Here is a 27724-nt window from a genome sequence, read left to right on the forward strand (position 1 = left end):
CCTGCGAGATAGTGTTGCTAATATGTTCTGTAGTTGGCTAAGTGGTGTGGATCATAGGTTTAAAATAACTATTATGGTGGGAGCAATTTGGTCGATATGACTGTATAGAAATGAAAAGGTTTTTAATGATACATTTTTTTTTCTCTCGGGCAAGTTACCTACCGGTGCACAACTTTGCTCCGTTCATGATTGTCTCTATAGAGTGTGGAGAACCGCGGACTGTTTATGGACATGTCAACTCGGTTGAAGGACACCTCGAGTGATTTTTTATCTAACGTGGTTGGCCGTGTAGTTTTTAGGATTGGCCCCATCACCATAAGCGCCTATGAAGTTTCTCTAATGATTACTTATAATTTGTCCTGTTATTTTATTTTAACTTTCTATACTTTAAATTTGAACGGATATGTGCACCTTAGTATGTATAGACCGGGTGTAACGCTTATAACTAAATAAAAATAATAAGACGTCTTTTATGAAAAAGGAAAACTGAGCAACACGCACATGTCCTCTGAAACTAACGTACGTTGTGAAACTGAACACGCATGGCAGGCTTTCTCCACGAGCCATACAGGTATATCCAGGTTGTGGCGCATCCGTGCATGATGTGCTCGGCGAGGGCCATCACCATCTGTAGGAGCGGCTAGCTCTCTGCATTGCATGCATAATCATTCCGCCTTTCTCCAAATCATCCATGCAGCCCAAGAAAAGGTAGCTACCATCCGCTCTAGCTGTCCGTCCTGGAGGCAAGCGTTCTTTCTACTTTGAGGCGTACGCGATGTACCTATATTTAGGCCCTCTGTGTTTGCTGTACGTACGGCCATCATGGCAGGGAAGGAGGAAAAGAAGAACTGAAGGAAGGAGACAGACAGAAACGCAGCCGCAGCTAGCAGCGGAGATCTCGGCCGGGATATTTTAGAACGGATCCCAGATACTTTTGCCCAAGGAAGGATCGATCGATCGATCGACCTGGTGGCGTGTGAATCCCGTATGCTTGCTAGGTAGAGTACGTGTGGATGGATCGAGTACTACGCTTGTTTGTTCCGATCCAGGCCCCGCCCGGCTGATATTATGGTGCTCCCCCGACAGCGTGTGGTCATCAGGGGCACCCGAAACGACACTTGCAGATCCAACGCCAGCTCGAGCCATGTCAGCACTGATCGATCAATCACTGCTACGTCGACTACTCTGTGCCACGTTGCTGCGCAAATGTCACGTCATAAATCGCCAGACTTGATTCATCCTGATTTTTTCTTCAATTCATTTGTGGTACAGTGCAATTTCTGGTGTTTCACCGTTGTACAAGGAGAACTTGATGATGCTCTGCCATCTCAGTCATGACTCATCCCATGTGTAGTGGAGCCCGCTGTGGTTTCATTGAGTTGGACGACAATTTATCGTTTGCTCAGGTACGTACGCAAATGGTATGTCAGAGTGGATATGACGGGGCACATGCCTTGTTGTTGTTGTAGGATCGGTGGAGCTGGCCTCTCCAAATCCAGATGCACAAAACGCAGTCACTTGCTAAGAGGGGACATGATGCATTCATTGGTTCGTGATGTGCAGTTGTGCACCGCAAGCGCCTACGGCCTACCATCCAGCTACCCTGATGGAGCTGGAGTGCCGAGCTATTCCACCAACATACGGTGCAAATTTGAGCACCAACATACGGTGCAAATGTAATAAGGGCGTGATCAGTGATCTTGGTAAGCTAGATGATGTCTAGCCTCTGGGTGGGCGAAGAACTCTGCCTATTTGGATATACAACCAGCCCCGTGTTGTGGCTTGCATGATTCTTAATGCAATTTCACTAAAAAAATTATGTGTATTTATGGCATGTGTTCAAGCAAAAACCCTTTTCGCCACTTAAGAAGAATGTCAATAACCAAGTGCATTGTTTTTGCACAACCATTTTAAAAGCAACTACACAAATACTCTTAGATCTCCACATGGTTATTTTAAAAGAATACCGGCACTCGGTAAACATGTAAGTGTAAACCTATGTCCCTCGACGAGATTGCCTATTAACTAGGATGATGATACCACAGTACAATATTGTGAAACGGAGGAAAATGGAGGATATTGCTTATGGTAGCATTGTGTATTGTGAGTAAGAGAAATAAGGTAGGAGGTGCTGGCCTGACAGCGCAAGGCACTTGGACTATTCCCTTATCAACTTTGGAGCTTGTCTTATTGTTAGTTGTGCTCACTATGATTTTGGTAACCGGTGTTTGATGAGCCATATGGATTTTAACATATTGTAGTTCGCTCTTTGTTGATTCTAGTAAGGCATTAGGCGTCTGGGTCCATTTAAAACTTTTCAATCATGCTGGCATGTTGTAAACTGACCTAACTATATTCTAGTTTTGTTGATTTATCAATGTAAATGAGGATGATGACCCATGTTGATCTAAAATGGTAGGAGGTGGCGAGGATGGCATGTCATAAAGTTGGAAATACAAGCGTGTTGTATATAGACAAAACCGAGCGCGAGGGGGCGTCAACAAAGTTTGAGATTTGTATGGGACAGAGATTGGCAAATAAGACGTCATATAGATCAGGCGAGGTGAAACGAACATAAAGTACAACCGAGGTCGCCGACACTTTGAATTATGTGTTATCGTTATTTTTTTAGTATGGTTGACATTTTTTATCAAATTATTTTCTTAGAGCGGACTTTTCTATTTTAGTTTATTTGCGATCAAAAGAAATCAACAACTATAGACTAGGAACCTATGTGGGGGTTTGAGTCCCCTTTTATCTCAGTTTGTTACAACAACCGTTGATCAATTCTAATAGCTTCGAGTAAGCTATAAGGGGTTTGGCCCCTTTAAAACCTTTTCAGACATGTTGGCGCGTTGTGAGCTAACTTGAGCATGTTTATCAATAAAACCGGGCATGATGATCCATGATTCCCTGTTGAATTAAAAAGATAGGAGGTGGCGACGATGGCATCGACTTGGAAAGATGAGCATGGTGAAGCTAGAGGTAACCAAGGAGCAAAGATTCGAACAAGTCGGAGACTGGAAGGCAAGTATGAAGTCATATAGAAGAGATGAGGTGAAACCAACATCAAGGAGAGCCGAGGTCACATGACACATTAAGACTACATTAAATTGTGTTATCATACTTTTTTAGTATCGTCAACACTTTCTACAAAATTATTTTCTATGAACCAACCTGTCCTTGGATGGTTAGAAGGCTACTGGCACTCCAGCCTGCCAAAGTTTAAACTCGAAATTTAACACTTTGGTGTCTCATAAAAGCGAAATATTCTTCCAGACGACGTTTTCGTTGATAGTGAGACGTGTGAGTTCTTCAATCTGAAGACCTACCAAATCAGTGAACGTTTCGCAAAATAATATTTTCTTATGAAATATTATTTTTGATTTATTTATGAGCAAAAGAAATCATCAATTATTGACCAATCCAAAGATGCCGAGATTCCGACCGGCATGCAAGCATTTCATGTGACGGTCACATTATTTTCCTCGGCACCCTCGCAGAATTTCAGGACTGCACGCTGCTACCACGATCGAGTTTCCTGTTGGGCCGTGCAACACACTGTATGTGTATGCGACACACTGTGGCTAGATCCCACGGACCCGCACGCCATAACCAACCATCCATATTACTGCGGAGGCTGGGTGTGGATCGATCCGCGGCCGCGCCCGTCAATCTCGCTTCGGATTGTTTGGCCGTGGATGGATGGAGCCATGACAGATTACGTTACTCATCCTGTATGCCATGCGTCACATGTGGTGCAGGTGCAGCGTTTCAGAGTGGCTTGCCACGCCCTCGACTAGTCATCTCATTGATCACGCTAATAGTGATTCCACGCGTAGCCAGACCTCAGGTTGGCCATCGCATTGATCACACACGTTAACCTTGTCTCTACTCGATCCAACTCGAAAATGGCAACGAAACGATGACAACCAAAACAGTTGAGAGATTTGCCGGAAACACAACGCATGAATTAAACGCAGAAAACAGGCAGCAGCAATCCCGCGCGCCCGAACCGGAAAAATCGCAGCTGCCGCACCGCGGGTTGTTACTGTCAAAACCATTATTAAAACGCGCAGGCCAAACTAACGCGTCCTGTTTTTCTGGTCACAGCCAGCTCGGCCCCACACACACCCGCCCCATACCCATCCATTCTCCACATCCTCCAGCCCCGCCTCGTTCAATTATTGCCTTCTTCTCCCCTCTCCTCCCCTCCCGTTCCATCTCATCTCCTCAAACCTCCCCTCGTCGGCCGCCTCCCCGGTAATGGCGATGGCGTCGTCGCGGGCGCTGCTGCTGGCGCTAGCCCTCGCGGCGGCGGTATGGTGCGGCGAGGCGGGGTCGGCGCCGACGGCGGCGGCGGAGGCGGCGCACGACGTGCTGACCGCGCACGGGCTGCCGAGGGGCCTGCTCCCCGCGGGGATCGCCGCGTTCTCGCACGACCCGGCCACGGGCCGCTTCGAGGCGTCGCTGGACGCGCCCTGCACGGCCAAGGCCGAGGTCGACCTGCGGTACAACGCCACCGTCACCGGCGAGATCAGCTACGGCCGGATCAGCGACCTGTCGGGAATCTCCGCGCAGGACCTCTTCCTCTGGTTCGCCGTCCTCAGCATCCGCGTCGACGTGCCCTCGTCCGGCGTCATCTACTTCGACGTCGGCGTCGTCTTCAAGCACTTCCCGCTCTCCTTCTTCGAGGCCCCGCCGCCCTGCGTCCCCACCTCCTTCATCCTCCTCGCGCCGCACAAACAGGTAAACCCTCGCCGCACCCGACGGATCTGCCCCTAAACTGCTTCCCTATTCTATCGCCACCAGATTTTCAAGTCCTTTTGCTGTCTTCTGTTGTAACTGACTCTCCGTTAAATTCGTCTTCTCTGTTCGTTAAATTCGTCTTCTCTGTAACTGACTGCTCCTTGATTTCGTCTTCTCTGTCGCGGCAGGGAGGTGACGACGGATCGGTGGACGGCGGCACGGCGCTGCAATAATGGGACGGGACGTATTCCCAGTCTCGAGCGAGAAGCCCAGTTTTGAGAAGTCATCGGCCGGCCGGCGGCGGACGGCCGGTTTCATGTGCAGATAGATAGAAGTGGCCATTATTCCTTTTGTTTGCGAACTAGCAGCATTCAGTAATCCCTTCCCTGGCAACTAGTCAATCTGTTCTTCTTGTCAGCCTTGTCGTGCGGTGCCGACTCCGGCGCGGTGCGCGGCTGGCGAGGGGGATCGCTCGTCGTCGTGAGCTGCCTGCGTGCCCCGCGCCGGCGACCATAATTTTCGCGGTAATGGATGGTGCGTGTACATGTCAAAGTGTGTGAGATCATGGAAGAATCTTTCTGGGTGTGGCCAATTCGCGTTGTAGTGTGAGCCGTCTATCGTATCTGGAGCTGGATACTCGACCGAATCCAGTGCGTCTCTCCTCTCTCTCCATGTGTATTTCCATAGTCTCTCCTCTCTCTCCATGTGTATTGCTAATCTGAGGAGCGTTTGGCCATTGCGTGACTGATGGTAGGGGAGGATGCCATCCCGATGGACTCGGTCTGGCTGGTGGAAGTAGATGGTGACTGCGTCTTAAGATCAGTGCCATATCTTCGTTGGCTACTCAGTCTGCTCTGCTAGCTCTCTCCCCATAGGATGATCTATCGCATGCAACGGCCAAAGTGGCGTCCCTTTGGAGAGACAGGACCAGCCACCGCACCCGTCAGTCAATCCGTCAGAGTAGCGGCGGTAGCATTGTTTGTTGACCGGTGACCAGCAAGAAAACGCTTAGATCTCGGGACGCCAAATCTAGCACTAGCCAACTAGGATAAGATTCATCGGTTCTTCGCCTTGATCATCGCGTGACCAGAATGAGCGTATGTACCGCCCGTGACCACATGGGAAACGGCTCCCCGTAATACGTGCTAGGAATTGTTAAGTCGATCTTTGGTCGTACCCATGTTGGGAGCCCGGCCCAGTACTGGTAGACAGTAATCTGGCGCTGCCGGCCGGATGCCATGGCCACGAGGAGCAGACAAATGGATCATGGATGGAGGTCCGAATAATTAACCAGCATGGAGCCGGCGAACAGCTCCTGGCGCTGGACGCGTCCGAATCGATCGCCGGCGAACAGTTCCCACTCCCTCTGAGCAGGGCAATCGTGGTGCCACGGTTACTCCGACCGAGGTGCCACGGCTACATAAATTTCCACCGTGGACGTGTTCGTGAATCGTGACGACCACTGACATGTGGGTTCCGTGTCCACTGTCAGCGATCGCATGTGCACACTCCTGCGTGGCGCGCTGGAGCAGAGTAACGGCGAGACGCGACGGGAAGGAAGGAAGCAGGGGCATGTGCGAGCGCAATGATGGGAATCCCAGGGACAAGTGTATCAACTGCAGCTGCCGCGGCCGGGTTGGTGCAGTAGGTGGGCGTTTAAATCCGGTAAATCAGGGGGGGCACCTGGGAGGCGTCAGCCAGCCGGCCGGGCCGGGCGCCCCGGTCGTTTTCGCCTGCGCCGTCGTCAGCAGCCGCTGCCGGCCGGCCGGCGACGTGGCCTGCCATCTGAGGTGGTTACGCCGTTGCGGATGGATAACGGATTAGGTGGACGGGATAGGGATGAACTCGAAAGCTGTTGCGCATCGGGCTGCGGCGGGAGCGAGTCGTCCGGCCGGCGCGCTCAGATGGACAGTCGTTTCAGAGCGGGTCTGCGAGATATTCTTGCCATGCATTTACGCTGTCGGTCATTTCATTGCCAAGTGTGTGCGCCAGATCAACTGGAAAGCGCCGGCTGTCCTTGACATTTGCTGTCCTTGGATGTGAACGTTTGATTTGTTAATTTATCTCCGCATGAAGAATTCTGGTCTTAACTGATAGATTGCGTCGCGTTCTGCGGTCAAAGACAACATCTTTATCCCATGCAATTTTTTATACTCCCTGTACATTAAGAACGTCCACATGCTTATCGTCATTCATCTGTGGATAAAGGGAGTACATAACATAATGTAAAACGTGTTTGCTATCCTGACCTGATTTTAGGGCTCACTGTGGGTTAGTTTCAGGGTCCTAGCTTGTTCGGAACCAGCCATGTACCATAATTAGGGTGCTGTTTTGGTTACTCCTCATGCATAAATCGACCAAAAATCTCCCGGTGTTTGGTAGCCTGTAGCCACTAGTACGGAAAAAAGATATAGCAACCCCTGGTAGCGGGCATAATTTTTTTTACACACGACTGTTATTAGCTGTCGCGCGAAAAAAGCGCACACGATCTGTATGGACCTACTGGTAGCGCAGGTTACCCAGACACACATGGCTACTATGTGGGGTCTAGTTGTACTTGCGGCCAGAAATTACCCGCAACGGATAATAATGGTGAACGCACGTGACCAGTATGTCGCTACTGGTCGGGTCCAGTTTTATAGGCCGGTTTTGCAGCGAGCTCTGCACTAGCACACGACCACTAGCCTTAGGAGATCCAGTACTAGTTGTGATATCACGGTAGCGGCCTACCGCACCATCTTGGTCGCCTCGTTTCCTCCCCACCACACTACTATACGCGGAGATATAGAGCATGGTGTGCACGATGTGCCGATATGGTCACATTGTACGAGAAGATATGCATGGCGCACATTATCAATCGTGTAATAATATGCATGCCCTCCCCTCACCGGTCGGCCAATCTATTACTTGAGAAACTCGTTTGAACGCTATAAAAATGATATGTTGTTCTTAAGCAATCCCTGGAAACTCTACTTGATTTACTCAATGTTATTTGTAGGATACAAGTACAGTGCAATACAATGGGGGGTAAGAGGATGAGTTTTGGAGTTTCTATCTACTTCTGGATTCCTCTCTACCCTTTTACACATAAGACCCTAAAGGAGTACATAACTACGACCTAGTCCACCACCACCCCCCCCTCAAGATGGGGCAAATACATCATATGGACCCATCTTGCTACAAAATGTGCAAAATAACCTTTCTGGTATCCCTTTTGTAAGTACATCTGCCACTTGACTAGCTGATGTAATATATGGTAAGCATATTATTTCGATATCTAATTTTCCTTTGATGAAGTGTCTATCAATTTCAACATGTTTTGTTCGGTCATGCTGAACAGTATTATTAGCAATATCGATAGCAGATTTATTATCACAATAGAGCATCAAGGGCTTACACTTTTACAGATTTAGTTCTGTTAGAAGGATCTCCAACCATAAAAGTTCACATATACCTTGGGCCATGGATCTCAATTCAGCTTCTGCAGTTGATCGAGCTACCACACTTTGTTTTTTGCTACGCCATGAGACAAGATTCCCTCCAACAAATGCACAATACCTAGATGTTGATCTCCGATCTTCCAATGAACCCGCCCAATCAGCATCAGTATAACACTCAACCTGCAACTCTCCTCGTTTTGTATATAGGAGGCCCTTTCCTGGACTTCCTTTAAGTAGCGCAAAATTCTATAGACATCATCCATATGTGTTGTTTTTGGATCATGCATAAATTGACTCACAACACTGACATCATAGGCTATATTTGGACGTGTATGTGACAGATAAATGAATCTCCCTACTAGCCTTTGATAACATTCCCTATCAACCGAAGCCCCAACATCAGCACTCAACCGATGATTTTGCTCAATTGGTGTAGCCGCAGGTCGTGAACCGTGCATACCAGTTTCCTTAAGTAAATCTAGGACATATTTCTGTTGTGACATAAATATGCCCTTTGACCCTCGTGGGACTTCTATGCAAAGAAAATATCTTAAATGTCCCAGTCTTTCACTTCAAACTCTTGCAAGATGTTGCTTCTAATTTGTAATCTCATGTGAGTCATCATCTGTAATCACAATGTCATCAACATACACTATCAATATTGTTACCTTGTCATTCGCATGCTGGTAGAATAGTGTATGATCGGCATTGCTTTGATGATAGCCCCTATTCAACATGGCTTGCCTAAATCGATCGAACCAAGCATGTGGTGATTTTTTAAGCCATATAATGAGCGGCATAATCGCAACACTTTTCTGGTAGTTTGACTTGATTCAAACCGTGAGGAATATGCATATATATTTCCTCTTGGAGGTCTCCATGAATGAAAGCATTTTTATATCCATTTGGTAAATGTCCCAGTCAAGATTAACATCACATGATATAAGAGTCCTGACTGAATCCATCTTTGCCACAGGTGCAAAGGTTTCTTCATAGTCAATCCCATAGGTTTGTGTGTATTCTTTGGCTACTAAACGAGCTTTATACCTATCCACTTTTCCCTCTAGAGTATGTTTCACTGTGAAAACTCATTTACATCCTACAGGATTCTTACCTGGTGGTAGATCCACAAGCTCCCAAGTTTTATTCTTTTCCAAAGCCTTCATCTCATCAAGCATGGCATCCTTCCATTTTGGGTCCTCTATGGCTATTTCCCAGAAATCTAAAGAGGCAATGAAGCTTCTGAAGGATGGACTACATTACTTATATGAAACGAAATTAGCTATATCATGTTTATACCCAAATCTTTAAGGTCTCCCGGAGTATTTCGGGCTCTAGCTCAAGGCTACAGAACTAGGAGAGTCGGTATAAATACCTGGGTCCTCGTGCATGGGAGACTCTGTGCCCTGTAATGGAATTGATAAAATCCCCGTTGCATGTTCTGTATCTTCCTCGCAGGAGTCACCATCATCATCTTTCTCCTCCCCTTGGCTTTGAACATTGTTAAGAATTAAAGAGCCACCTGAAGAAGGAACAAGAACTGGGTTCACGGTATCATCATGCCCCCTTCTTGTTGCACTTCAGGTGTAGCCAAGGTAATTCAAGTATTACTTGTTGGACTATAATAGGATTCATGTTCACGAAAGGTTACAACCATGCTTTCAAAGAATCTATGCTATGAACGACACCAACACCTATATCTCTTTTTGATGGAGAATAGCCTACAAACACACATTTGATGGCCCGTCGATCTAATTTACCAACATAATTTCTATAATCATGCACAAAGCAAACACATATCCAAACACCTTTGGAGGGACTATAAATTCATTTGAGTTTAAAAGACACTCGACTGGAGTTTTGTAACCTAAGACACGAAGAGACATACAGTTCATTAAATATGTAGCTGTTTTTATTGCCTCGCCCCAAAGAAACTTAGGTATATTTGTTGTGAACATAAGTGAACGTGTAACCTCGAGTAAGTGCCTATTTTTACGCTCCGCGACACCATTTTGCTCAGGGGTATTAACACAAGTAGTTTGATGTTCTATACCATTTGAGGCCAGAAAATGATTAAATTTCTTCATATTAATACATTTAGTGCCATTATCTGAACACAAAATTTTAACAGTTGTGGCATGCTGGGTTTTTTTTTATAAAAGCGCACAGATCTTTAAGCATAGAAAAAACATCACTCTTGCGTTTTAAAATATAAAGCCAAGTATAACAGTTAAAACAGTCGATGAAAGTAACAAACCATCTGTGCCCTAAGATAGACTGAACCTGAGAGGCCCCCAGACATCTGAATGAATTATTTCAAATGGTTTGCTGCTCTTCAAACCAACACTAGAGTAAGGATCCCTGGTATGTTTACTCAGCTCACAAGCGTCACATACCATGAGTTCTTTAGGACATGACTTAAACAAAATAAGATAGATACGAGATAAGACTGCAAAAGAAAGATGGCCAAGCCTGCGATGATGAAGTAGAAGCTCATGGCCATGAGAGAAACAAGATGCGAGGGAATTTTTTTATCACTTCCATCATCTAGGTAATAGAGTCTGTCATGCTCGGTCCCAGTCCCCAAGAGTCTCCCAGTCTCTAGGTCCTGAAAAGCACACCAAGGGGGATCAAACCAACTTCTACAATTACGAGATTTATTGAGTGAACTAACATATAGTAGGTTAACTGTGAACTTGGGAACATGTAGAACATGAGATAAAGACAATGACTTAGTGCATCGGATGGATCCACGTCCCACAATAGGTACCATGGATCCATCGGCTACATGGACTTTTTCTTTACCTGAACAAGGAGTATAAGTACTAAACAATTAAGAAGCTCCTGCCATATAATTTGTAGCTCCCGTGTCGATAATCCAGGGTTTTGATTGTGATGAGGTATTATGGGCTTGATGACATTCTTTACCTTGGGAGGAAGTGTCCATGACACTAGACTCAGCCTTAGAGGGACCCTGGGAGGAGGTATCACCTTCAGAGAGTTTGATCTTGGAACTGAATTCCTCGAGAGCTCGTGCATCTACCACTAGTGAGTCCCACATATATGTAATGTGGTTAGCTTGCTGTTTACTTAGTGCCTAAACTCCCTCTGACCGAGGTCTCCATTTATCCCACCAAAACGGAAAAGCATGCTTGCAGTTCAAAACATGTGTCTTTTGTGTGTCCATTTTATCGACGAGCCTTGCAGCATGACGATGCCACATAGATAGAGTTGCGCGATCTTCCCAACCTTCCAAGTTTTCTTCCTTAGATTGAGCCAACCGTGTCTCTTCCTCAAGGACACTAGAGATGATATTATCAAGGCCAAGCCACAAAGTTTTAGAAAAAATAAGCTGATGACGGAGATTAAATTCCTGATTAAGTCCATCAAGGAAAATCTTGGCTACAACAGACTCCAACCATTTATGATGAATGGCTAAATCCTTCTTATCAACGGGTTGAAAAGGGTGATAATAATGCAGATCCATGTATAAAGTTTCACCTCACCAGCATACTCAGTTACAGACTGCGTGCCCTGCTTTAGGTGAGTGAGTTCGTCCATAATGCGAGTGGCCTGCAATTTATTTGATTTGCCAGAAAATTGCTTCTCTAAGGCATCCCATACCTCAAATACAGTTATCATGACCTCAACCTGTTGGCGCACGATGGGTTCCATACTTCCCAATAACCAAACCAAAACTCTATCATTGATCCGTCTAGAACACTTGTCAGCACTCTTCATTTTTTCTTCGTCACCATCAAGCAAGTATTCGTAACCATGAGAGCTTAGAATCAACTGAGCATGACGCTTCCAGCTGACATAATTGCCAGGCTTGACATTTTAACTGGATTGGTTTCCAATGCATATTTGACAAGCTGAGGAACTGCACTGAATTGTTGTTGTTGCTGCTCAAGTAACTTGCTGAATATCTCATACATTTTGTTGATAGGTGAATCAGCTGAGTTTTCCTTGCTTGTATCTGACATTATTTGCAGCTTAGAATCACACAGATAAACAAATACTCTCTGGTATGCTAGCTGTAATCAGTAGTTGTGCCTTCTAGTCACTTATGCTGAGCAACGACATGTAAAATCAGCCTCACAGGACGTGTCTTTTCCAGCAGCAAAAGTACTAGAATTTGTGAAAATGCAATGTACTAGTACAAGCTAAGCTGTTCCCAAATGTACACACACGAGCAATTGCCAAGTGCAGGCGGGATCTTTGCTTCAGTCTTGGCACAGTCAAAGCAAGCCGCACCTACGCAGAATCCCAGTACCGCTCCCTCACAATTCACAAACGCACACCGGCAGGAAGGGCAGTACATGAATGGAACTCCAGCAGAAGAGACGCGCGGGGGGGGGGGGGTCTGGCAGCCAATCCACCGGCGCCCGGGCCGCGCAGGCGGCACAGGACGTTCAACAGCAGCTCCGACTGCACATATCCGAACTGGAAAAAAAAACGAACCGAAAAAACTAATTGCAACCGAATTTCAGTTTTTATGGTTTATTGTTAGGTTTCAGTTTTTTTGAGGGAAAAAAACCATATACACTTCAGTTAGCAAAAGTGCTAACCATATACACTTCAGCACCGAAGAAAACCAAATGGTCTGCCACAACAAAGAATGTTGCTTTTTAGGCCCATCCCAAATTCACGATAACCTTCTATATAAATTTAGCATGCGCTGCATAAGATACTCGAGTGTGATGGTATGTATTTGCCAAAATGGAATTTTTGTTCAGAAAGCATATATTGTTTTCATAAACAACCTTACTTTATTCATTAATAATTAAATATATTCAAATGGAAAAAAGAAAGACAAGGAAAAACAAAGATCTCTTTTAAGCTAAAATGACATCAATATCCTCTAAAAATCAATATCTCTATCCTTTTACATCTTGATTTTTCTTCAAGCATTGGTTAAAGGAACCAAGTAAAGTATCAAGCAGAGAACCCACAAATCAACTCATGTATTAGACCGTCAAACTCCGCCCAATATGCAAGTTTGGCCACTTGGTACAAAATGCGACGAGCAAAAACAAAATCAGCTCTATAAAACACCGTAAAAAAACAGCTCCACGAAACTTGTAGTGCTATGCTAACAGTTCGTCAGTTTTCTGTCCCTCTGCTCCTTGCCAGTTCCCAATGGCGGCCCAACCCAACGCCAACCCGCGCCTCGACCACCTCTCGCGCGTCCTCGCCTCCGACCGCCCGCCCCCGCCGGCGGCCGCCGTCCAGGGGCACCTCATCCGCGCGCACGGCGACACACCTCCCCCGGTGATCCGCGCGGCCCTGAACCGCGCCATCCGCCGCCTCTCCAAGCCGCGCCCCCTCACCGCGCTGCGCCTGCTCCTCCTCATGCCGCGCCTGCCCGTCTCCCCGGACCACTACACGCTCCCCTTCTCGCTCAACGCCGCCGCGTCCCTCGGCCTCCTCCGTCTCGGCGCGTCCCTGCACGCCGTCGCGCTCCGCCTCGCGCTCGCCCCCTCCTGCCTCCCCGTCGCCAACGCCATCGTCGACCTCTACGCCAAGTGCAACGACCTCCCGGCCGCGCACGCCGCGCTCGCCAGCATCCCAGCGCCTGACGCTGTCTCGTTCAACTCCTTACTCTGCACCCACGCCCGCTTCGCTGCTGTGCCCGCCGCTGAGTCCCTCTTCACCTCCATGCCATCCAGAACACAGGTCTCATGGAACGCCATGGTGGTCGTGTACGTCAATGCCGGTGACTTCGCTTCTGCCCGCCGCGTGTTCGACGAAATGCCTGCCAGGGATTTGGCGTCGTGGTCGGTGTTGATTGTAGGGTACTGCAAGCACGGGCTCATGCCGAGCGCGCGGGAGCTGTTTGACAAAATGCCTAAGAAAGATCTTGTGACATGGACGGCGATGATAAATGGGTACGCTCAAAATGGTCGGCCTAAGGATTCACTTGCGTTGTTTAGGAAACTGGAGGCTGCCGGGATTGAGCCAGATGCAGCCACCATGGTCGGAGTTATCTCGGCCGCTTCGCAGATAGGCAGCATGGAATTAGCTGGGCAGATTGGAGCTATTGTTGACACTAGGAGGATTGAAAGGAATGAGAAGGTGCTCACGGCACTGGTAGATATGCACGCCAAGTGCGGGAACGTTGAGCAGGCTCTCGATGCTTTTAGGGAGATTGAGCAGCCGGATGCGTACCCTTACACTGCACTTATTAGTGGGCTGGCGACTCATGGGCATGCGAAGCTGGCACTTCAGGTGTTTGAAAGGATGCAAGCTCAGGCAGTGAGACCTGATCCGATCACTTTTGTCGGTGTGCTTACTGCGTGCAGCCATGCAGGGCTTGTTGATTTGGGTTTGGACTATTGGGAAGCAATGGTGCAGGATTATGGGATTAACCGTCGGGCAGATCACTATGCCTGTGTTGTAGACATGCTTGGTCGTGCTGGGAGGCTTCAGGAGGCTTTTGAGATGATCCAAACAATGCCAATGGGTCCCCATCCAGGTGCTCTTGGAGCCCTGCTGAGTGCGTGCAAGACGCACGACAATGTTGAAATTGCAGAAGTTGTTGCAAATAAGCTTTTTGAGTTGGAACCTCGAAATACTGGGAACTATATAATGTTGTCAAGCATATATGCTGGGAAAGAACAATGGGAGGAGGCAGAAAGAGTTAGGTCGCTGATGAAAACGAAATTGCCCTTCAAACAGCCAGGGTCTAGTTGGGTTTAGATCAACAGGAGTGTGGCAGGATGTCCCCGAGGAGCTGGAAAACACCAAAAACATCTTTCTTTGTGATATGTGAATTCTCGTGAGATACTGCAAGATACACATGCAATTGAACTGTCAGCGGTGCTGCTAAGGATCATAATGCTACCAAGGTACCTTTGTTTCTTCACATCTCATGTTATCTATGGAATGAACGTGATAAATTAGTTTGATCTGATTTGACTACAGTCAGAAATAATTAATTTGGTTTGCATAGGTATTCATCGAGTCACTTTTTCATAGTAAGTCATCTACAAACAATTGATATAGCAGAGCATAACTAGTACTGCACCTTGAGCTCTGCGTCTTAGACACGTGTTTGAGCAGGATATTATGATTTAATGTATGGTTCACAGAACATGGGAACAGAAGTAACTGAAGTAGTTTGAGAGCAACTCTAGCAGATCCTCTAAAACACCCCATTCCAAAAAAAATTTAAAGGAACCTCTAAAGGCTCCCCTTTGACCTTAAATATAGAGGACACCAAGCAACATATAGAAGATCCTCTACCCCTCCAACTGCTGCGCAGGATGGAAATTTCATGCCACGCCTCCGACCCTGTTGCGCAGCCCCGTCTCCGTCTGTCGTCCGCCCTCCGACACCATCCCGTGCACCACTGCAAGGAACCATGCTGCCCCACTGGGAATACACCCCCGAATCCCCAGGATCTCGCACAGTGGGTAGAGGTGCCATGCCTGAGAGGGTTACTGTGCGGAGAGCTCCCGCACGGCGAACGGGACCTTGTTGAAGCATCCGGGCGTATGCCTGGAGGAGGTGGCGCACCGCGCTGCCGAGGCATGCGGAGCTAAGCAAGAGCTGCGCTCAGATGGACTGCGCACACACGAAGTCACCAGGCTCCACGCGACGGCTGCGGCGTCAGCATCCGGCAGGGCGGTTCTTAGACGGTGCACGACACATCTTGAAGAAACCGAGTTGAGGTCAGCTTGAAGAAGATTGGGAACAGCCAGAAAAAAGAAAGAAAGAAAAAAAGCAAATGAAAAAATAATAATAACCCACTGGCAAATGGGTCTCACAGGGCAAAAGATATTTAAAGGATGGATTTAAGAGGATCTGATCTGGGAGGACACCCATAGTTTCTAAAATGATTTGAAAGGATCCTCTAAAACCATTTTAGAGTATCAATTTTTAGAGGATCTGCTAGAGTAGAGTTCCTCTGAACTCCACATCTTAGTACTAGTGCTTACAGCTATAAGTATTAAGCTAGAGATTTTGTTAACATGCTAAGTGTGCAACACCAGGTCAGTTGCAAATTAGTGACATCGGAAAGCAACAATGTTCTCTTGAAAATTGAAATGATTATTTACATCATACAACTCCACATGGTTACGTGTATTGTCCGGAATGATTGATAGAATTATTTATAAGAGGAACTATAATAACTGTTTTTCTCCATGGTTGTTATCCACTTTCACAAAGGGTTGTTCATCCCATTGTGTACACTAATAATAGCATGCTAATTGCTGCATTTTTACCTAGTTTTTGAAGTTCACCTTTTATGCTTACTACTTGCAGCCATGCGGGGCTTGTTGATTTAGATTTAGACTATTGGGAAGCAATGGTGTAGTATTATGGGGTGAACCATCGGGCCAATCACTATGCCTGTGTTATAGACATGCTTGGCTGTGCAGGGAGGCTTGATAGGCTTTTGAGATGATTCAAACTGTGCCAATTGGCCCCCATCCAGAAGCTCTTGGCGTGCTGAGTGCATGCAATACTCATGACAATGCTGAGATTGCAGAAGTTGTTGCAAATAAGCTTTTAGAGTTGGAACCTTGAAACACTGGGAACTATGTACTGCTGTCGAGCATATATGCTGGGAAAGAACAATGGGAGCAGGCAGAAAGTGTTAGGTCACTGATGAAAACAAAATTACAGTTCAAACAGCCAGGGTCTAGTTGGGTTGAGGATTAACACAAGGAGTGTAGCAAGATGTCTGCGAGGAGCTGAAAAGCACCAGAAACATCTCTCTTTGTTATATGTAAATTCTTGTAAGACAGTGCAAGTATCCAGGCATCAAACAGAGCTAATTGAAGTGTCAGGAGGGCAGCTACGGATCATAATGCTATCAAGGTACATTTGCTTTTTCACAGCTCATGTTATCTATGGGAATCGCCGTGAGAAATTAGTTTGATTTTATTGAGTCGCTTTTACATTGTAAGTTTGTCATCTACAACGGGTTGATGTTGCTGAGCATAACTAATCCTACAATTTGAGCTATGTGTCTTAGACAGAGTGTTTGAACAAGATATTTAAATTTAATGTATGGATGGAAGTAACTATAGCAGTCTGAACTCCACATTGTAGTGCTTACAACTATAAGGATTCAGCTAGAGATTTTTTAATATGCTCAGTGTGCAACACCAGGTCCGTTGCAAATTAGTGAGATCAGAAGGCAACAATTTTCTCATGAAGACTGAAATGATTATTTACATCATGCACTCCACACAGATGGGTGTATATTGTCCAGAACGATAGGTAAAAATCATCTTAAGCAGAACTGCAGAAGAACTATAATAACTGTTTTTCTCCATGGTGGTTATCCACTTCCACAAAGGGTGTTCATCCCATATTGTACACTAATGATAGCATGCTAATTGCTGCATGTTTTTTCAGGGTATTCCTCAGCTTGACTTCACTTCCTCAATCGCACGTTTTAACTCATCAATCTTCGCACCAGTGACCTCCTTGGCCACCTTCCCATCCTTGAAAATCTTGAATGTTGGTACAACCCTTATGCCAAGCTCCTTTGCAAGAGGCTGCAAGTAACAAGCACCAAAAATCTTACCAAGAGCTGTCCAAACAAAATACGAAATATACAAGACACAGCAAGATGGTTCCAGTTTCTAACATACCCTGTTGTCTTGATTGCAATCGAGCTTTAGGAAGACAACGTCATGGTCGTTCTCGGACATCTCCTGGAATTTCGGTGCCATGATTTTGCAAGGGCCGCACCTGCAAACAAGGAGGTCGTTACATCACTGTATTTCATCAATGAAGACTAGCTGAAATGGAGAAACCAATGGAGTGTATACAGTACCATTGGGTGTACATGTCCAGGACGACGAGCTTCGGCCCTGCTGCTTTGACAATTGGCCAGAAGGTGTCCTTGCACACATCCGTGACCTGTCCGGTCACTGCCACCACATCAGCTCCAGCAGTGGCCGTTTCCACCTCGTCGGCTCCCGTCGTCGCTGTTGTCTCCAAGCCGCCTGACTTCACCAGAGTAACTCCCCTCGCGTCAGAGCCAGACACCACCATCAGGCTCCTCGTCTGAGAAGCTGCCGCACATGCCAGGAAGCGGCCGCAGGCGGCGGGACGGCATGAGGAGATGGCCGGCGAGGAGGCCGACCTCTGAGGCGAGGAGACGGAGAGGCGTAACGCCATTGGATGGTGGAGTTTTGGAAGGTAACGCCCTAACTGGTGGTGTGAGTTGGTGGTACAGAGTGATGTTTTCAGCAGCAGCGGCAGAAGATGAGTGGGTGAGCTTGAAGGGAAATCTGGGCTTCTTGGTAGTATTTATCCTCCATCGATTAGAGATGGTTTCTTCTGAGAAATGACATGGCCGCCCTCGGGAATTCCTGCGCTTTTGTGGTGGCGCTGGATCCTGTATTTCTCAGTGCTGAGGGCACTTTGGGTAAAACGAAGATCTGATCGTGTGGTTCCCTGCTCAGTTCTCTGCTTCCATGGACAATTCTTGTGTGACAACTGTATACTACGCTTGCGCCGGTGACTGGTGTGCTACGCCGTAGGAGCCCACAGGTCGTCACTGACCACATGTGTCTTGTATCTGTGCACTTGTACTGTTACTAGTCGATGACTTGAGGTATCACGGCGAATATAACACGGAATCAAAATCATAGATGCTTTTTGTCGTTGCCTAATCGACGGTACCTCGGAGGAGGGATCCTCACGAGGGGGAGAAGAAGTAGGGGCCATAGGGCGGAGTGCTCTCGGGACGATGGTACGCGAGTTACCCAGCCTTCGAACACCCGCACGAGGACGGAGGCCTACCGTCGCTTGTCCGGAATTATCCGGGCGCTTTCGCGTTGTTACAATGAGTTGTGGTTGTGCCTCTAGGGCTCCCGGGATCCGGCTTATAAAGGCGCACGGATCTAGGGTTTACATGGAGAGTCCTAGCCGGATTGACGATAGCCTAACTACGGTACAATATCTTGCCGTGCACGTCACGGATCCGCCTTCCATATACGTCGTCATCGGATCCGGGTCCCTCATGGGCCTCCATGGATCCGGGTTACTTCTATGTCGGTACGGATCCGGCCCGCCGATCCTGGGCTGGACTTCTCCCTTCATGATCAACGACAGACTCGGGCCGCCCGATGGGCCACATGCCTCATCACCGTCCGTGGGCCACCCGGGCTTGCCGGATCTAGGCACCGTCGATGGTACACCTATGAAGTATACCCACAACGAGTAGCCCCTGAGTTCTCCGAGTTTCGCTCGCAGTTTCCGCCTTGCTGGTCCAACACGATCTCCGGCAAACGTTGGTAACGCGGAGAAACTTGAAGAGCTCCAACTTTGCATTTTCTTCTTTTTCCCAACTTATAGCCGGAAAATGCTCCCATCCCGCGGGACTTCATCCATCGACGTTCCAAAGAACATTTCCGGGTTACTGCCCGTTCGAATGAGAGACAACTTATCTTCACAAAATTACCCGGAATCTTAAAAGACTCAAACGGCTTCGAAATCCTTCATCTTCGAGATCACACTCAACAACGGAAGTTCCTTATTTCCCGCGCACAACTTCCTCATTTCCCGCGCTAAATCTTCGCAGATGCAAATCTTCGACCGAATTTTCGGGAGCGCGCGATCAAATCACCTCCACGTCGTTTTACCGCATTTGACCTAAACACGTGTCAACCATCCAACGGTGTGACCGTTCGGTTTCCACCGTCGGATCCGGATCCCGAATCTCCGAGCGCGGCCTATAAATACCCCGCGGCCCGGTAAAAATTCATTCTTTCACCCCTCTCACCACATCGTCTTCCTCCTCGCGCCGCGCCGCCCGCCAGATCTAGACTCCGGCGAACTTCGTCACGGTGAACCTCGCGCGCCGCCGAACCGAGGCTCCCCTCGCACCAAGATCATCACGTTTGAACGAGAAACTCGCTCCGCCGCCGATTCGTGGTTACGCGAGTCGACTTCCTCCAAGTTCGGCCGACCTCAACTCCGCCGGAGCTCCGTCGAGCCACCGCGCCATTAGCGGTAAGTACGCCGGCCTTGTAGAAGACAACGTAGTGTAGAAGATAGGTTCAGTGATCCGGGTACTCAAACACTTTGTATGGGTGCAGCCGGAAGCATGCCACTCGAATCGTCACTTTGCACCGGTAGCTCTTCGAGTAGCCCGGATCTCAACCAAATAGAACCCATATGCCCGGATCCCATATCATTCCCGCCACCATATATTTCCGACTTAAGACTAGCTCAACCTTTTTCCGCATCTTCCGGCGCCGCTCCAAGCCGGATTCCTACCCTTCAAGAGCTCCAAGAGGAACTCGAGGGACAAGCTCGGATGGCAGCAAAGGTGCAGGAGGCGGAAAGCAAGAAGGCGTCCAAGGCCCGGATCCGCGAAGGAGAACGGGGTCAATGGTGGCCCTGCGAAACCACAGACGTGGAGCTTAGAGAGCTCAGAACGAAGGAATGATCTCCTCACACTGGAGCTTCACACGTGATTCCGTCGTCCCCAAGCCGGAAACCGGAGAAGTCGTTATGACCAAGGCTTGGGTGGAACGCGGACTTTCACTTCCTTGTTCGGAATTTTTTCTCTCCATCCTCAGCACCTACGGGCTCCAGCCCCACAACATTTGCCCGAACTCATACCTTCTTCTGTCCAACTTCGTGACTCTCTGCGAAGGACATCTTGGGATCCGGCCAGACGTTAAGTTGTGGCAGTTCTTTTTCCGGGTGAAGAAAGAAACCAAGGAGAAAGCTATGGTGAACTGCGGAAGCATGACGTTTATGCTCCGCCCTAGTCGCATGTTTTAAGTTGTGGCAGTTCTTTTCCTTCCATTTTACTGAAATAAATAAAACAGCTGCATCTTTTCAGTTTTATGTACTGCTTAGTTATGCAGTGTCCTGCATTTCAGAGTTGAATCACTGTTCTTCTTATGGACAACCTGCACCCTTCACTGAACAAACAACAAACATCTCCAAAAGATTCGGCATCAGGCGAGGAGAATTCAGTGAAGAAATCACCGACTTCTGTAGCAAAATAACAAGCCAGCGGTCGTACTACGTTGTCACAGTATCATCACCAATCTGCTGCGCGAATCTACAAGTGTCTTGCCGGCAACAACCCAAACTACGGTTTGCACTGCATCTAGACTGAAAAAAATAATTGTGGTTGGGTTTTAGAGAAGAAATGGAAAGTGGCGGAGATATTATAGTGGAAAACGCCAGAGATCTTGCAACGTACCGTTACGACCGCGACGCAGAGGTAGAAAAACACGGAGAAATCGTGGACGGTAGCAACACTGCAGCAACAACTGGCTGATAGATGGAGCTGAGGCAGCAACCGTGTGTTCTGTCTAGCCTCGAGCCTGGCGTAACTCCGCGGCACTTCATCAGGGGAATTTCCTGGGTTCAAGCGTGAAGGGACCTAAGAATTCCCATGTTTTTGAGAAAATATCCAGTGGAAACCAACTTTCGGTAGAAACCGGTGAAAAGCGCAGAAAAAATCATGTTGGAAAATACAGTATGTTGGAGAGGTGGAGTCACCTGAAATCTCATATTCAAGCTCAAAATCATTTAGGAGTTATGAAAAACCTAAATTGTGCCATAAGAAGTAGTAGCAAATAATACACACTACTATTCATTGCTGATTTCGATTTTTACATACATATGAAATGAATATAATGTGGAACTTCAATATTTGCATGTTTGATGACTTTTGGGTTCTTTCCATGTTTGCATGGAGCATATTGACAAGGATGCCTATTTTTTCGCTCGCACAAGATCGACTGCTACTCACAATTAACAAACAAGTGACAACATAAAGTGATCGGTGACAAACATATATGCACATAATGACAATCAAGTGGTTAGTCTCAGAACTCATGGCTTTCTGTCACATGTTACTGAATCACCTGTAGTGTGATATCATTTTCGTTAGACATAGATACATGGGTATGTATACACACAAGCTCGTTCTGGAAAACTCATCAAGAGAACTGGAGAAGGGTTTTAGATTTGAGTTGCAGCTAGTACAACACAATCAGATAGTTTGTTTCAGGAATTGCACGATGAAGTAGAGGACGGCCAGGAAGAGCCCAATCTGGTACACGTCTTGGTTCAAATCATCCGGCCTTGTGAAGAACTGTATCGTGCATGAGCACGAGAAGAAAAATTCTGTCAGAAACTGCTATAACCAAACTGGTGTAAGGACCATGCAGTTTATGAATGATTCATGTACCTTCGTGGGATCTCCAGATGGGTCCGGATAAACCTCCAGATTCTCATCTTTGTTCTGCGACAGCCGAGACGCCAAGCCCTTAGCAGCTTCGATGGTATCCTTACCGCCCTCGACAGTGGAGTAAACCCTCCTGGAGAACCAGAAGTAGACCTGGGCAGGAGCGGATGAGCCAGAGAGGTCCCATGACTCGACGTGTTCAAGCACTTGGCCGCTGATCTGGTTCAGGACGAACTGCGAGTTGACACGAACGATCAACTCCCCTCCGACCGCCGAGAAGAAGGGGTTCTTGGGTTTCCCTCTCAGCGTCCATTTGATGGTCAGTGCATTTGTGGATTGCATTGACATTTCCTGGACTGTCTGACGCAGTCACGAGAGTGTTGATTAGATAGCATCATGCTTGAAACAGGTACCAATGTAAATTTTGGTTTAGATGCTGTGAAGTATAATGAAGTGTGTGTTTCCATGAAGTCCAGTTGACCAAATTTTTTTTGTATCCAGCAACATGAGTAAACTGAAAATTGCCGGTCCTAGACATAGTTTTCCCAATAATAGATAATATATTAATATTAAAAAGATACGGAGTATCAATTACTCATGGACATTGTGGATGCAATTCGAGACATTGTGGATACACCCGGTCATGGACATATATGACTGAAATAAGCATATGTGTGAAGTTCAATCAATCCTTACCACCGTAGGGTTGTCCAGAGCCTCTGTGATCCACAATGGCCGCTTGTACTTCTCACGCCCAACAAATGTCCGGAGGGGATCCTGAAAGAAGAAATCAATGTTGTCACTATGCACGTGTAACCTGAACCTTGCAAGTAGCTCATGTACTGGAGTCGATCCGGAGGAGTGGAGGTACATCTGAATGATTGAAAATTGAGGCATGGCCAAGAGCCCAAGATAACCACCGTCCATGATTTCCATGGTGGTCAAGATAAGTATGGAGTATCACTATTCTGGTTTGCTATAGTATGTTATAAACTTATGGGCAGGCAGCTGTTTATACAGTCTCGTGATTGAGGATCAGGCAAGATGAACTGATAAGGAGCTGCACGCACCTTATATTTGACGGCGACGGCGTAGCAGGCGAGGGCGCGGTTGTCCTCGCGGATCTCGAGGATGTCCCGCGCGATCTGCCTCGCCGTGGACTCCACGTACGGGCTGCTTATGCACTCGAAGTCGTTGCAGAGCTCCCCGAAGTCCATCCCGTCGACCAGCTTGTCCGTCTCCGACCTCTCGCTGCCGGCGCCGGCGACCGCCGTCTCCACCTCCTTGGAGTCATCCACGACTGCGCACGAACGCACACACCGTCAGAAGCTAGAGCATACATGCATATATTACATGATTACGCGTGCGCGAGTACGTACGTACCGTGCAAGGGGGCGAGGCGGAGGCGGCGAGCGCGGGCATCGGGTGTGCGGTGGAAGGGAGAAACTGTTCGCCGGAGCAGCGTGGAGGAAGGTGAGGGAGACGGGGAGCAGGAGCAGGAGAGGGCGGCGGTGGTGGCCATTGGTGGCCCATGGCGCGCTCGGCGTGGCGGGACGTGAAAGGGCGCGCGCGGTCTGTGGTGCGGTGCGGATAAGGCCACGGTGCGCCACGGCCTCTCGTTCCGTCCTGTGGCCCATGTTGCTACGCCACTTGGCAATTGGAATGGGAGGTGCTCTACACCGACCTGGTCGGTGACAGTGGAGTTACCGCACACCCCCCAGGCGTATATGGGCTCGGCCCACTATCGTGATCGTCGTATCGTTCGTTTCGGGATTATTCATTCGTTCATTTCGGGGATTCGTTCGCTCAGACGACCGGTTCGTTTAGCATTTCAACCACTGATTCTGTATTTTGTACTGTATTCCACTGTTTCTTCCTATATGTTCATAAACCACTGCATAGTTTCTCAAATGCCTCTGAAAATTTTCTCATATGCATTATCATAGTCTGCATAGTTTCTCAAATTCCTCGGAAAACATAGAATAATTTGCTTCAATTTTTATGTTCATGGTTGAATTTTTGTTCAAGGAAGGAATTTGTTCATGATTATAGTCCGTTCATTCAATTATTTTTATATGTTCAAGGTAGGAAACCGTTAATGCTAAGAATCCGTTCAAGCAAAGAATCCGTTCATGCTTTTTATTTTTATGTTCAAGTGACAAAACCGTTCATACCAACAATCCGTTCATGGTTGTATTTTTGTTCGAGGTAGGAAACGGTTCATCCCAAGAATCCGTTCATGTAACAATCCGTTCATTCTTTTTTTATATTCAAGGTAGGAAATTGTTCATGCCAAGAATCGTTCATGGTTGAATCTTTGTTAAAGGTAGGAAACCGTTCAGGTCAAGAAACCATTCATGATTTAATTTTATTGTTCAAGGTAGGAAACTGTTAATGCCAAGAATCCGTTCATGCTTTTTGTTTTTAAGTTCAAGCGTCGAAACCGTTCATACCAACAATCCGTTCATGGTTGAATTTTTGTTCAAGGTAGGAAATCGTTTATGCCAAGAATCCTTTCATGATTACATTCATGCTTTTTTTAAATTCAAGGTAGATGCCAAGAATCTGTTCATGGTTGAATCATTGTTAAAGGTAGGAAACCCTTCATGTCAAGAAACCGTTCATGCCAAGAAACCGTTCATGATTTAATTTTATTGTACAAGGTAGGAAACCGTTAATGCCAAGAATCCGTTCATGCCAAGAATCCGCTCATGCCTTTTATTTTTATGTTCAAGCGATGAAACCGTTCATACCAACAATCCGTTCATGGTTGTATTTTTGTTCAAGGCAGGAAACCGTTAATGCCAAGAATCCGTTCATTCGAAGAATCCGTTCATGTTTTTTTTATGTTCAAGCTATGAAACCGTTCATACAAACAATCCGTTCATGGTTGTATTTTTGTTTTAGGTAGGAAACAGTTCATACCAAGAATTCGTTCATGCCACGAATCCGTTCATGCTTTTTATTTTTATGTTCAAGCTACGAAACCGTTCATACAAACAATCCGTTCATGGGTTGTATTTTTGTTCAAGGTAGAAACAATTCATACCAACAATCCGTTCATGGTTGAATTTTTTGTCAAGGTAGGAAATCGTTCATGCCAAGAATCCGTTCATGGTTGAATCTTTCTTAAAGGTAGAAAACCTTTCATGTCAAGAAACCGTTCATGCCAAGAAACGGTTCATGCCAAGAAACCGTTAATGATTTAATTTTACTGTTCAAGGTAGGAAACCATTAATGCCAAGAATCCGTTCATGTTTTTTGTTTTTATTTGTTCAAGGTAGGAATTCAAGCCAAGAATCCGTTCATGATTTTTTTTGTTGTTCAAGGTAGGAAACCGTTCGTGCCAAGAATCCGTTCATGATTTTTTTTACTTTTATTGTTCAAAGTAGAAAACTGTGCCAAGAATCAGTCACTATTAAATCAAGGTCTTATTTTTTACTATTCAGTTCATGTCAATTGTTGTTTCATACATTCTTATACTTTAAAATACTTACATGTCTTGCTACTGGTACCTGTTGCTCATTAAATTTGTTAATCACAATCTGACATGCCACTTTTTCGCGGATTGCTTGCACGTCGACCTTCATTGAACATTTATATATGGGGAAAATAAAAATGACAAAAAATCGAGTATGTTAAATAATGTGTGTAAGAAGATATACCATACAACTGAAGAATTCATGGAAGAGAAAAATACTAACATTTGAGAATTTTTTTACTTCAGCCCCATTATACCACCTGATGAATTGAATGACAAATATGCCAGAGTCGTATCTGTAGCCATTAAAAAAGACAATTATCTAATAACCATAGACATATAGGTTTAAAGAAACGAAGCAAAAATCATAAGAATTAAAGTAGAAGAATAACCAGAAGTTGTGTTTGGGAACATGAACATACTTTACGCTGAAATCATGTATGTTGAACTTGAAACAACCAGGATAAGTTTTCACAAACAATTGCTTGAAATTGTATATAACAGTATTCACAACTGGAGAGAACTTTTCAATCAAGTTTTCAGGATTTAGTACATCGAAAGATTTGTCAACGAAGTTAGCCACAATTAGTATCCACTGTCTTACAATGGGACAAGGAATGTGTACCTAGAAAAGCAAAAAGGTTCTTCAGATACCTATAGTGTTTTTTGTTGTTGGTATCAAAATAAAATAATGGAGAAGAGTTCTTGAAGTATACCAGGCCTGCATTCTCCAATCTAAAACTAACATTATCAAATGACAAAACCATTTTAAGTCCTGGATCAGAACAATTCAAATTGGGGTCCATGAGTATTGTCTGTGATAAGATACACGGTAGAAAGAACAAAGTATTAATGAGAAAAAGCTAATCGTTCATAAACCATCTTATAGAAAAACATTGTCTGGTACAAATAAAAAGACAAGAAGTTCATAAATAGAAATATCACTAATAGTGTTTGAAAAACATTCAAACATGGCAAGCTGTATGGGAACCATAGAAAAAACATTGTCTTGTCAGTTAGCTGTGGTACATTCAGACACTCAAGTTTTGAAACCTCCAATCCATAGTACACTGGAAACTTTTCCATAGAAAAACACATGGCAAAAATGCTCTCATTCTTCTTTCCTTGTTCATGATTTTTCTGGGAAAAATGCACCAATTAAAATCTTCAAAAATTGAATCGAATAAAAGAATCTTATTTTGTTACTCCTGTTGAAGTAAGAAACTTACTTTCCTGGTGATTGAACTTCCAACTTCAAGAGAATGCCGTGATTGAACCTCCAACTTCAAGAGAATGTCCTGGTGATAAAAAGAACATAAAAGGACTATTAATAAAATTAGAAGTAAACGATTCTGCCTTATTACTCGCACTACTGTTTCATGCTGATTAAGGGTTTCGATAGGAACTCACGATGATTTAGGGGTTCTTTGTATATGAGATCTTTTTCGAAGATGCTTCATCCTGTTAACTGCCGATTAGGGTTACGTCTTTTCCAATTTCGTTCCTTCGGCGGTGGTTCGTTCTGAATAGGGTTTCGATTTTGAAGGCCACCCACGATGATTAGTTTTTTTCATACGACACCATATGCGCATTACTTCAGTTGTTCTGTTTAGGATTTTCGTCAGTTGATTTTTGGTTGATGGGGGCTGTGCTGATTCGGTAGGATCTGTTCTTTTTGTGACCGCCCTAGGATTATTCCTTAGCTTCACTTCGCTCAAGTATTAGTTCATTAGGTGTTACATCTGCTCAAGTACTGGTTCACTAGGCTACGGAAGGTAGGAATCCGTTACCTTCTTCTCCCGTATGCGCAGTACTTCATTAGTTCTTATTAGGGGTTCTTTTTGGATGATTTTTGGTGTTTGCGGACGG

At 46.1% G+C, this 27724-nt stretch overlaps 5 protein-coding genes and 1 long non-coding RNA gene across 7 annotated transcripts; 2 read left to right on the forward strand and 4 right to left on the reverse strand.

The window, feature by feature from the left end:
* Window positions 1-4266: 4266 nt before the first annotated feature.
* On the forward strand, window positions 4267-5007 carry LOC124667288. Its single transcript, XM_047204593.1, has 2 exons — window positions 4267-4749; window positions 4938-5007. The coding sequence occupies exons 1-2, from the start codon at window positions 4267-4269 to the stop codon at window positions 4980-4982; spliced, it is 528 nt and encodes a 175-aa protein (XP_047060549.1). The 3' UTR covers window positions 4983-5007.
* An 8324-nt stretch (window positions 5008-13331) lies between these two features.
* On the forward strand, window positions 13332-17023 carry LOC124667231 (putative pentatricopeptide repeat-containing protein At5g37570). Of its 2 annotated transcripts, XM_047204538.1 has the most exons (3): window positions 13332-14836; window positions 16799-16875; window positions 16914-17019. In XM_047204538.1, the coding sequence occupies exons 1-2, from the start codon at window positions 13332-13334 to the stop codon at window positions 16857-16859; spliced, it is 1566 nt and encodes a 521-aa protein (XP_047060494.1). In that variant the 3' UTR covers window positions 16860-16875; window positions 16914-17019. The 2 variants fall into 2 exon arrangements, with proteins under 2 accessions (XP_047060494.1, XP_047060493.1); XM_047204537.1 differs by having other exon boundaries at window positions 16799-17023.
* A 305-nt stretch (window positions 17024-17328) lies between these two features.
* LOC124665539 (thioredoxin F, chloroplastic-like) lies at window positions 17329-18432 on the reverse strand. The gene is made up of 3 exons (XM_047202940.1): window positions 17986-18432; window positions 17801-17900; window positions 17329-17704 (listed from the first exon to the last, which is right to left on the reverse strand). Exons 1-3 carry the CDS (start codon window positions 18330-18332, stop codon window positions 17570-17572), a joined length of 582 nt encoding a protein of 193 aa, XP_047058896.1. The 5' UTR covers window positions 18333-18432; the 3' UTR covers window positions 17329-17569.
* Window positions 18433-22006: 3574 nt separating this feature from the next.
* Window positions 22007-23924, reverse strand: LOC124665538. Its single transcript, XM_047202939.1, has 5 exons — window positions 23758-23924; window positions 23445-23674; window positions 23071-23151; window positions 22378-22734; window positions 22007-22281 (listed from the first exon to the last, which is right to left on the reverse strand). The coding sequence occupies exons 1-5, from the start codon at window positions 23894-23896 to the stop codon at window positions 22180-22182; spliced, it is 909 nt and encodes a 302-aa protein (XP_047058895.1). The 5' UTR covers window positions 23897-23924; the 3' UTR covers window positions 22007-22179.
* A 949-nt stretch (window positions 23925-24873) lies between these two features.
* On the reverse strand, window positions 24874-26666 carry LOC124662568. Its single transcript, XM_047200386.1, has 5 exons — window positions 26572-26666; window positions 26278-26480; window positions 26079-26151; window positions 25872-25958; window positions 24874-24939 (listed from the first exon to the last, which is right to left on the reverse strand). Exons 1-5 carry the CDS (start codon window positions 26659-26661, stop codon window positions 24874-24876), a joined length of 519 nt encoding a protein of 172 aa, XP_047056342.1. The 5' UTR covers window positions 26662-26666.
* Window positions 26667-26725: 59 nt separating this feature from the next.
* LOC124661829 lies at window positions 26726-27156 on the reverse strand. Its single transcript, XR_006990301.1, has 2 exons — window positions 27085-27156; window positions 26726-26995 (listed from the first exon to the last, which is right to left on the reverse strand). It is a non-coding gene; the product is annotated as an uncharacterized LOC124661829 (long non-coding RNA).
* Window positions 27157-27724: the final 568 nt, after the last annotated feature.

Source organism: Lolium rigidum, chromosome 6, assembly GCF_022539505.1.
Source record: "Lolium rigidum isolate FL_2022 chromosome 6, APGP_CSIRO_Lrig_0.1, whole genome shotgun sequence".
In the NCBI taxonomy this organism is placed as follows: Eukaryota; Viridiplantae; Streptophyta; class Magnoliopsida; order Poales; family Poaceae; genus Lolium; species Lolium rigidum.

Coding starts and splice junctions, on each gene's coding strand:
- LOC124667288 (XM_047204593.1), top strand. CDS start 4,267: ATGGCGATGGCGTCGTCGCGGGCGCTGCTGCTGGCGCTAGCCCTCGCG. Junction 4,750..4,937: donor TCCTCGCGCCGCACAAACAG/GTAAACCCTCGC, acceptor CTGTCGCGGCAG/GGAGGTGACGACGGATCGGT.
- LOC124667231 (XM_047204537.1), top strand. CDS start 13,332: ATGGCGGCCCAACCCAACGCCAACCCGCGCCTCGACCACCTCTCGCGC. Junction 14,837..16,798: donor GAGGAGGCAGAAAGAGTTAG/GTCGCTGATGAA, acceptor AGAAAGTGTTAG/GTCACTGATGAAAACAAAAT.
- LOC124665539 (XM_047202940.1), bottom strand. CDS start 18,332: ATGGCGTTACGCCTCTCCGTCTCCTCGCCTCAGAGGTCGGCCTCCTCG. Junction 17,901..17,985: donor CTGGACATGTACACCCAATG/GTACTGTATACA, acceptor CCTTGTTTGCAG/GTGCGGCCCTTGCAAAATCA. Junction 17,705..17,800: donor ATTGCAATCAAGACAACAGG/GTATGTTAGAAA, acceptor TGTTACTTGCAG/CCTCTTGCAAAGGAGCTTGG.
- LOC124665538 (XM_047202939.1), bottom strand. CDS start 23,896: ATGGCCACCACCGCCGCCCTCTCCTGCTCCTGCTCCCCGTCTCCCTCA. Junction 23,675..23,757: donor CCGCCTCGCCCCCTTGCACG/GTACGTACGTAC, acceptor GTTCGTGCGCAG/TCGTGGATGACTCCAAGGAG. Junction 22,282..22,377: donor CATCTGGAGATCCCACGAAG/GTACATGAATCA, acceptor TGCACGATACAG/TTCTTCACAAGGCCGGATGA.
- LOC124662568 (XM_047200386.1), bottom strand. CDS start 26,661: ATGGACCCCAATTTGAATTGTTCTGATCCAGGACTTAAAATGGTTTTG. Junction 26,481..26,571: donor GATTGGAGAATGCAGGCCTG/GTATACTTCAAG, acceptor TTGCTTTTCTAG/GTACACATTCCTTGTCCCAT. Junction 25,959..26,078: donor AAGTAAAAAAATTCTCAAAT/GTTAGTATTTTT, acceptor TGTTCAATGAAG/GTCGACGTGCAAGCAATCCG.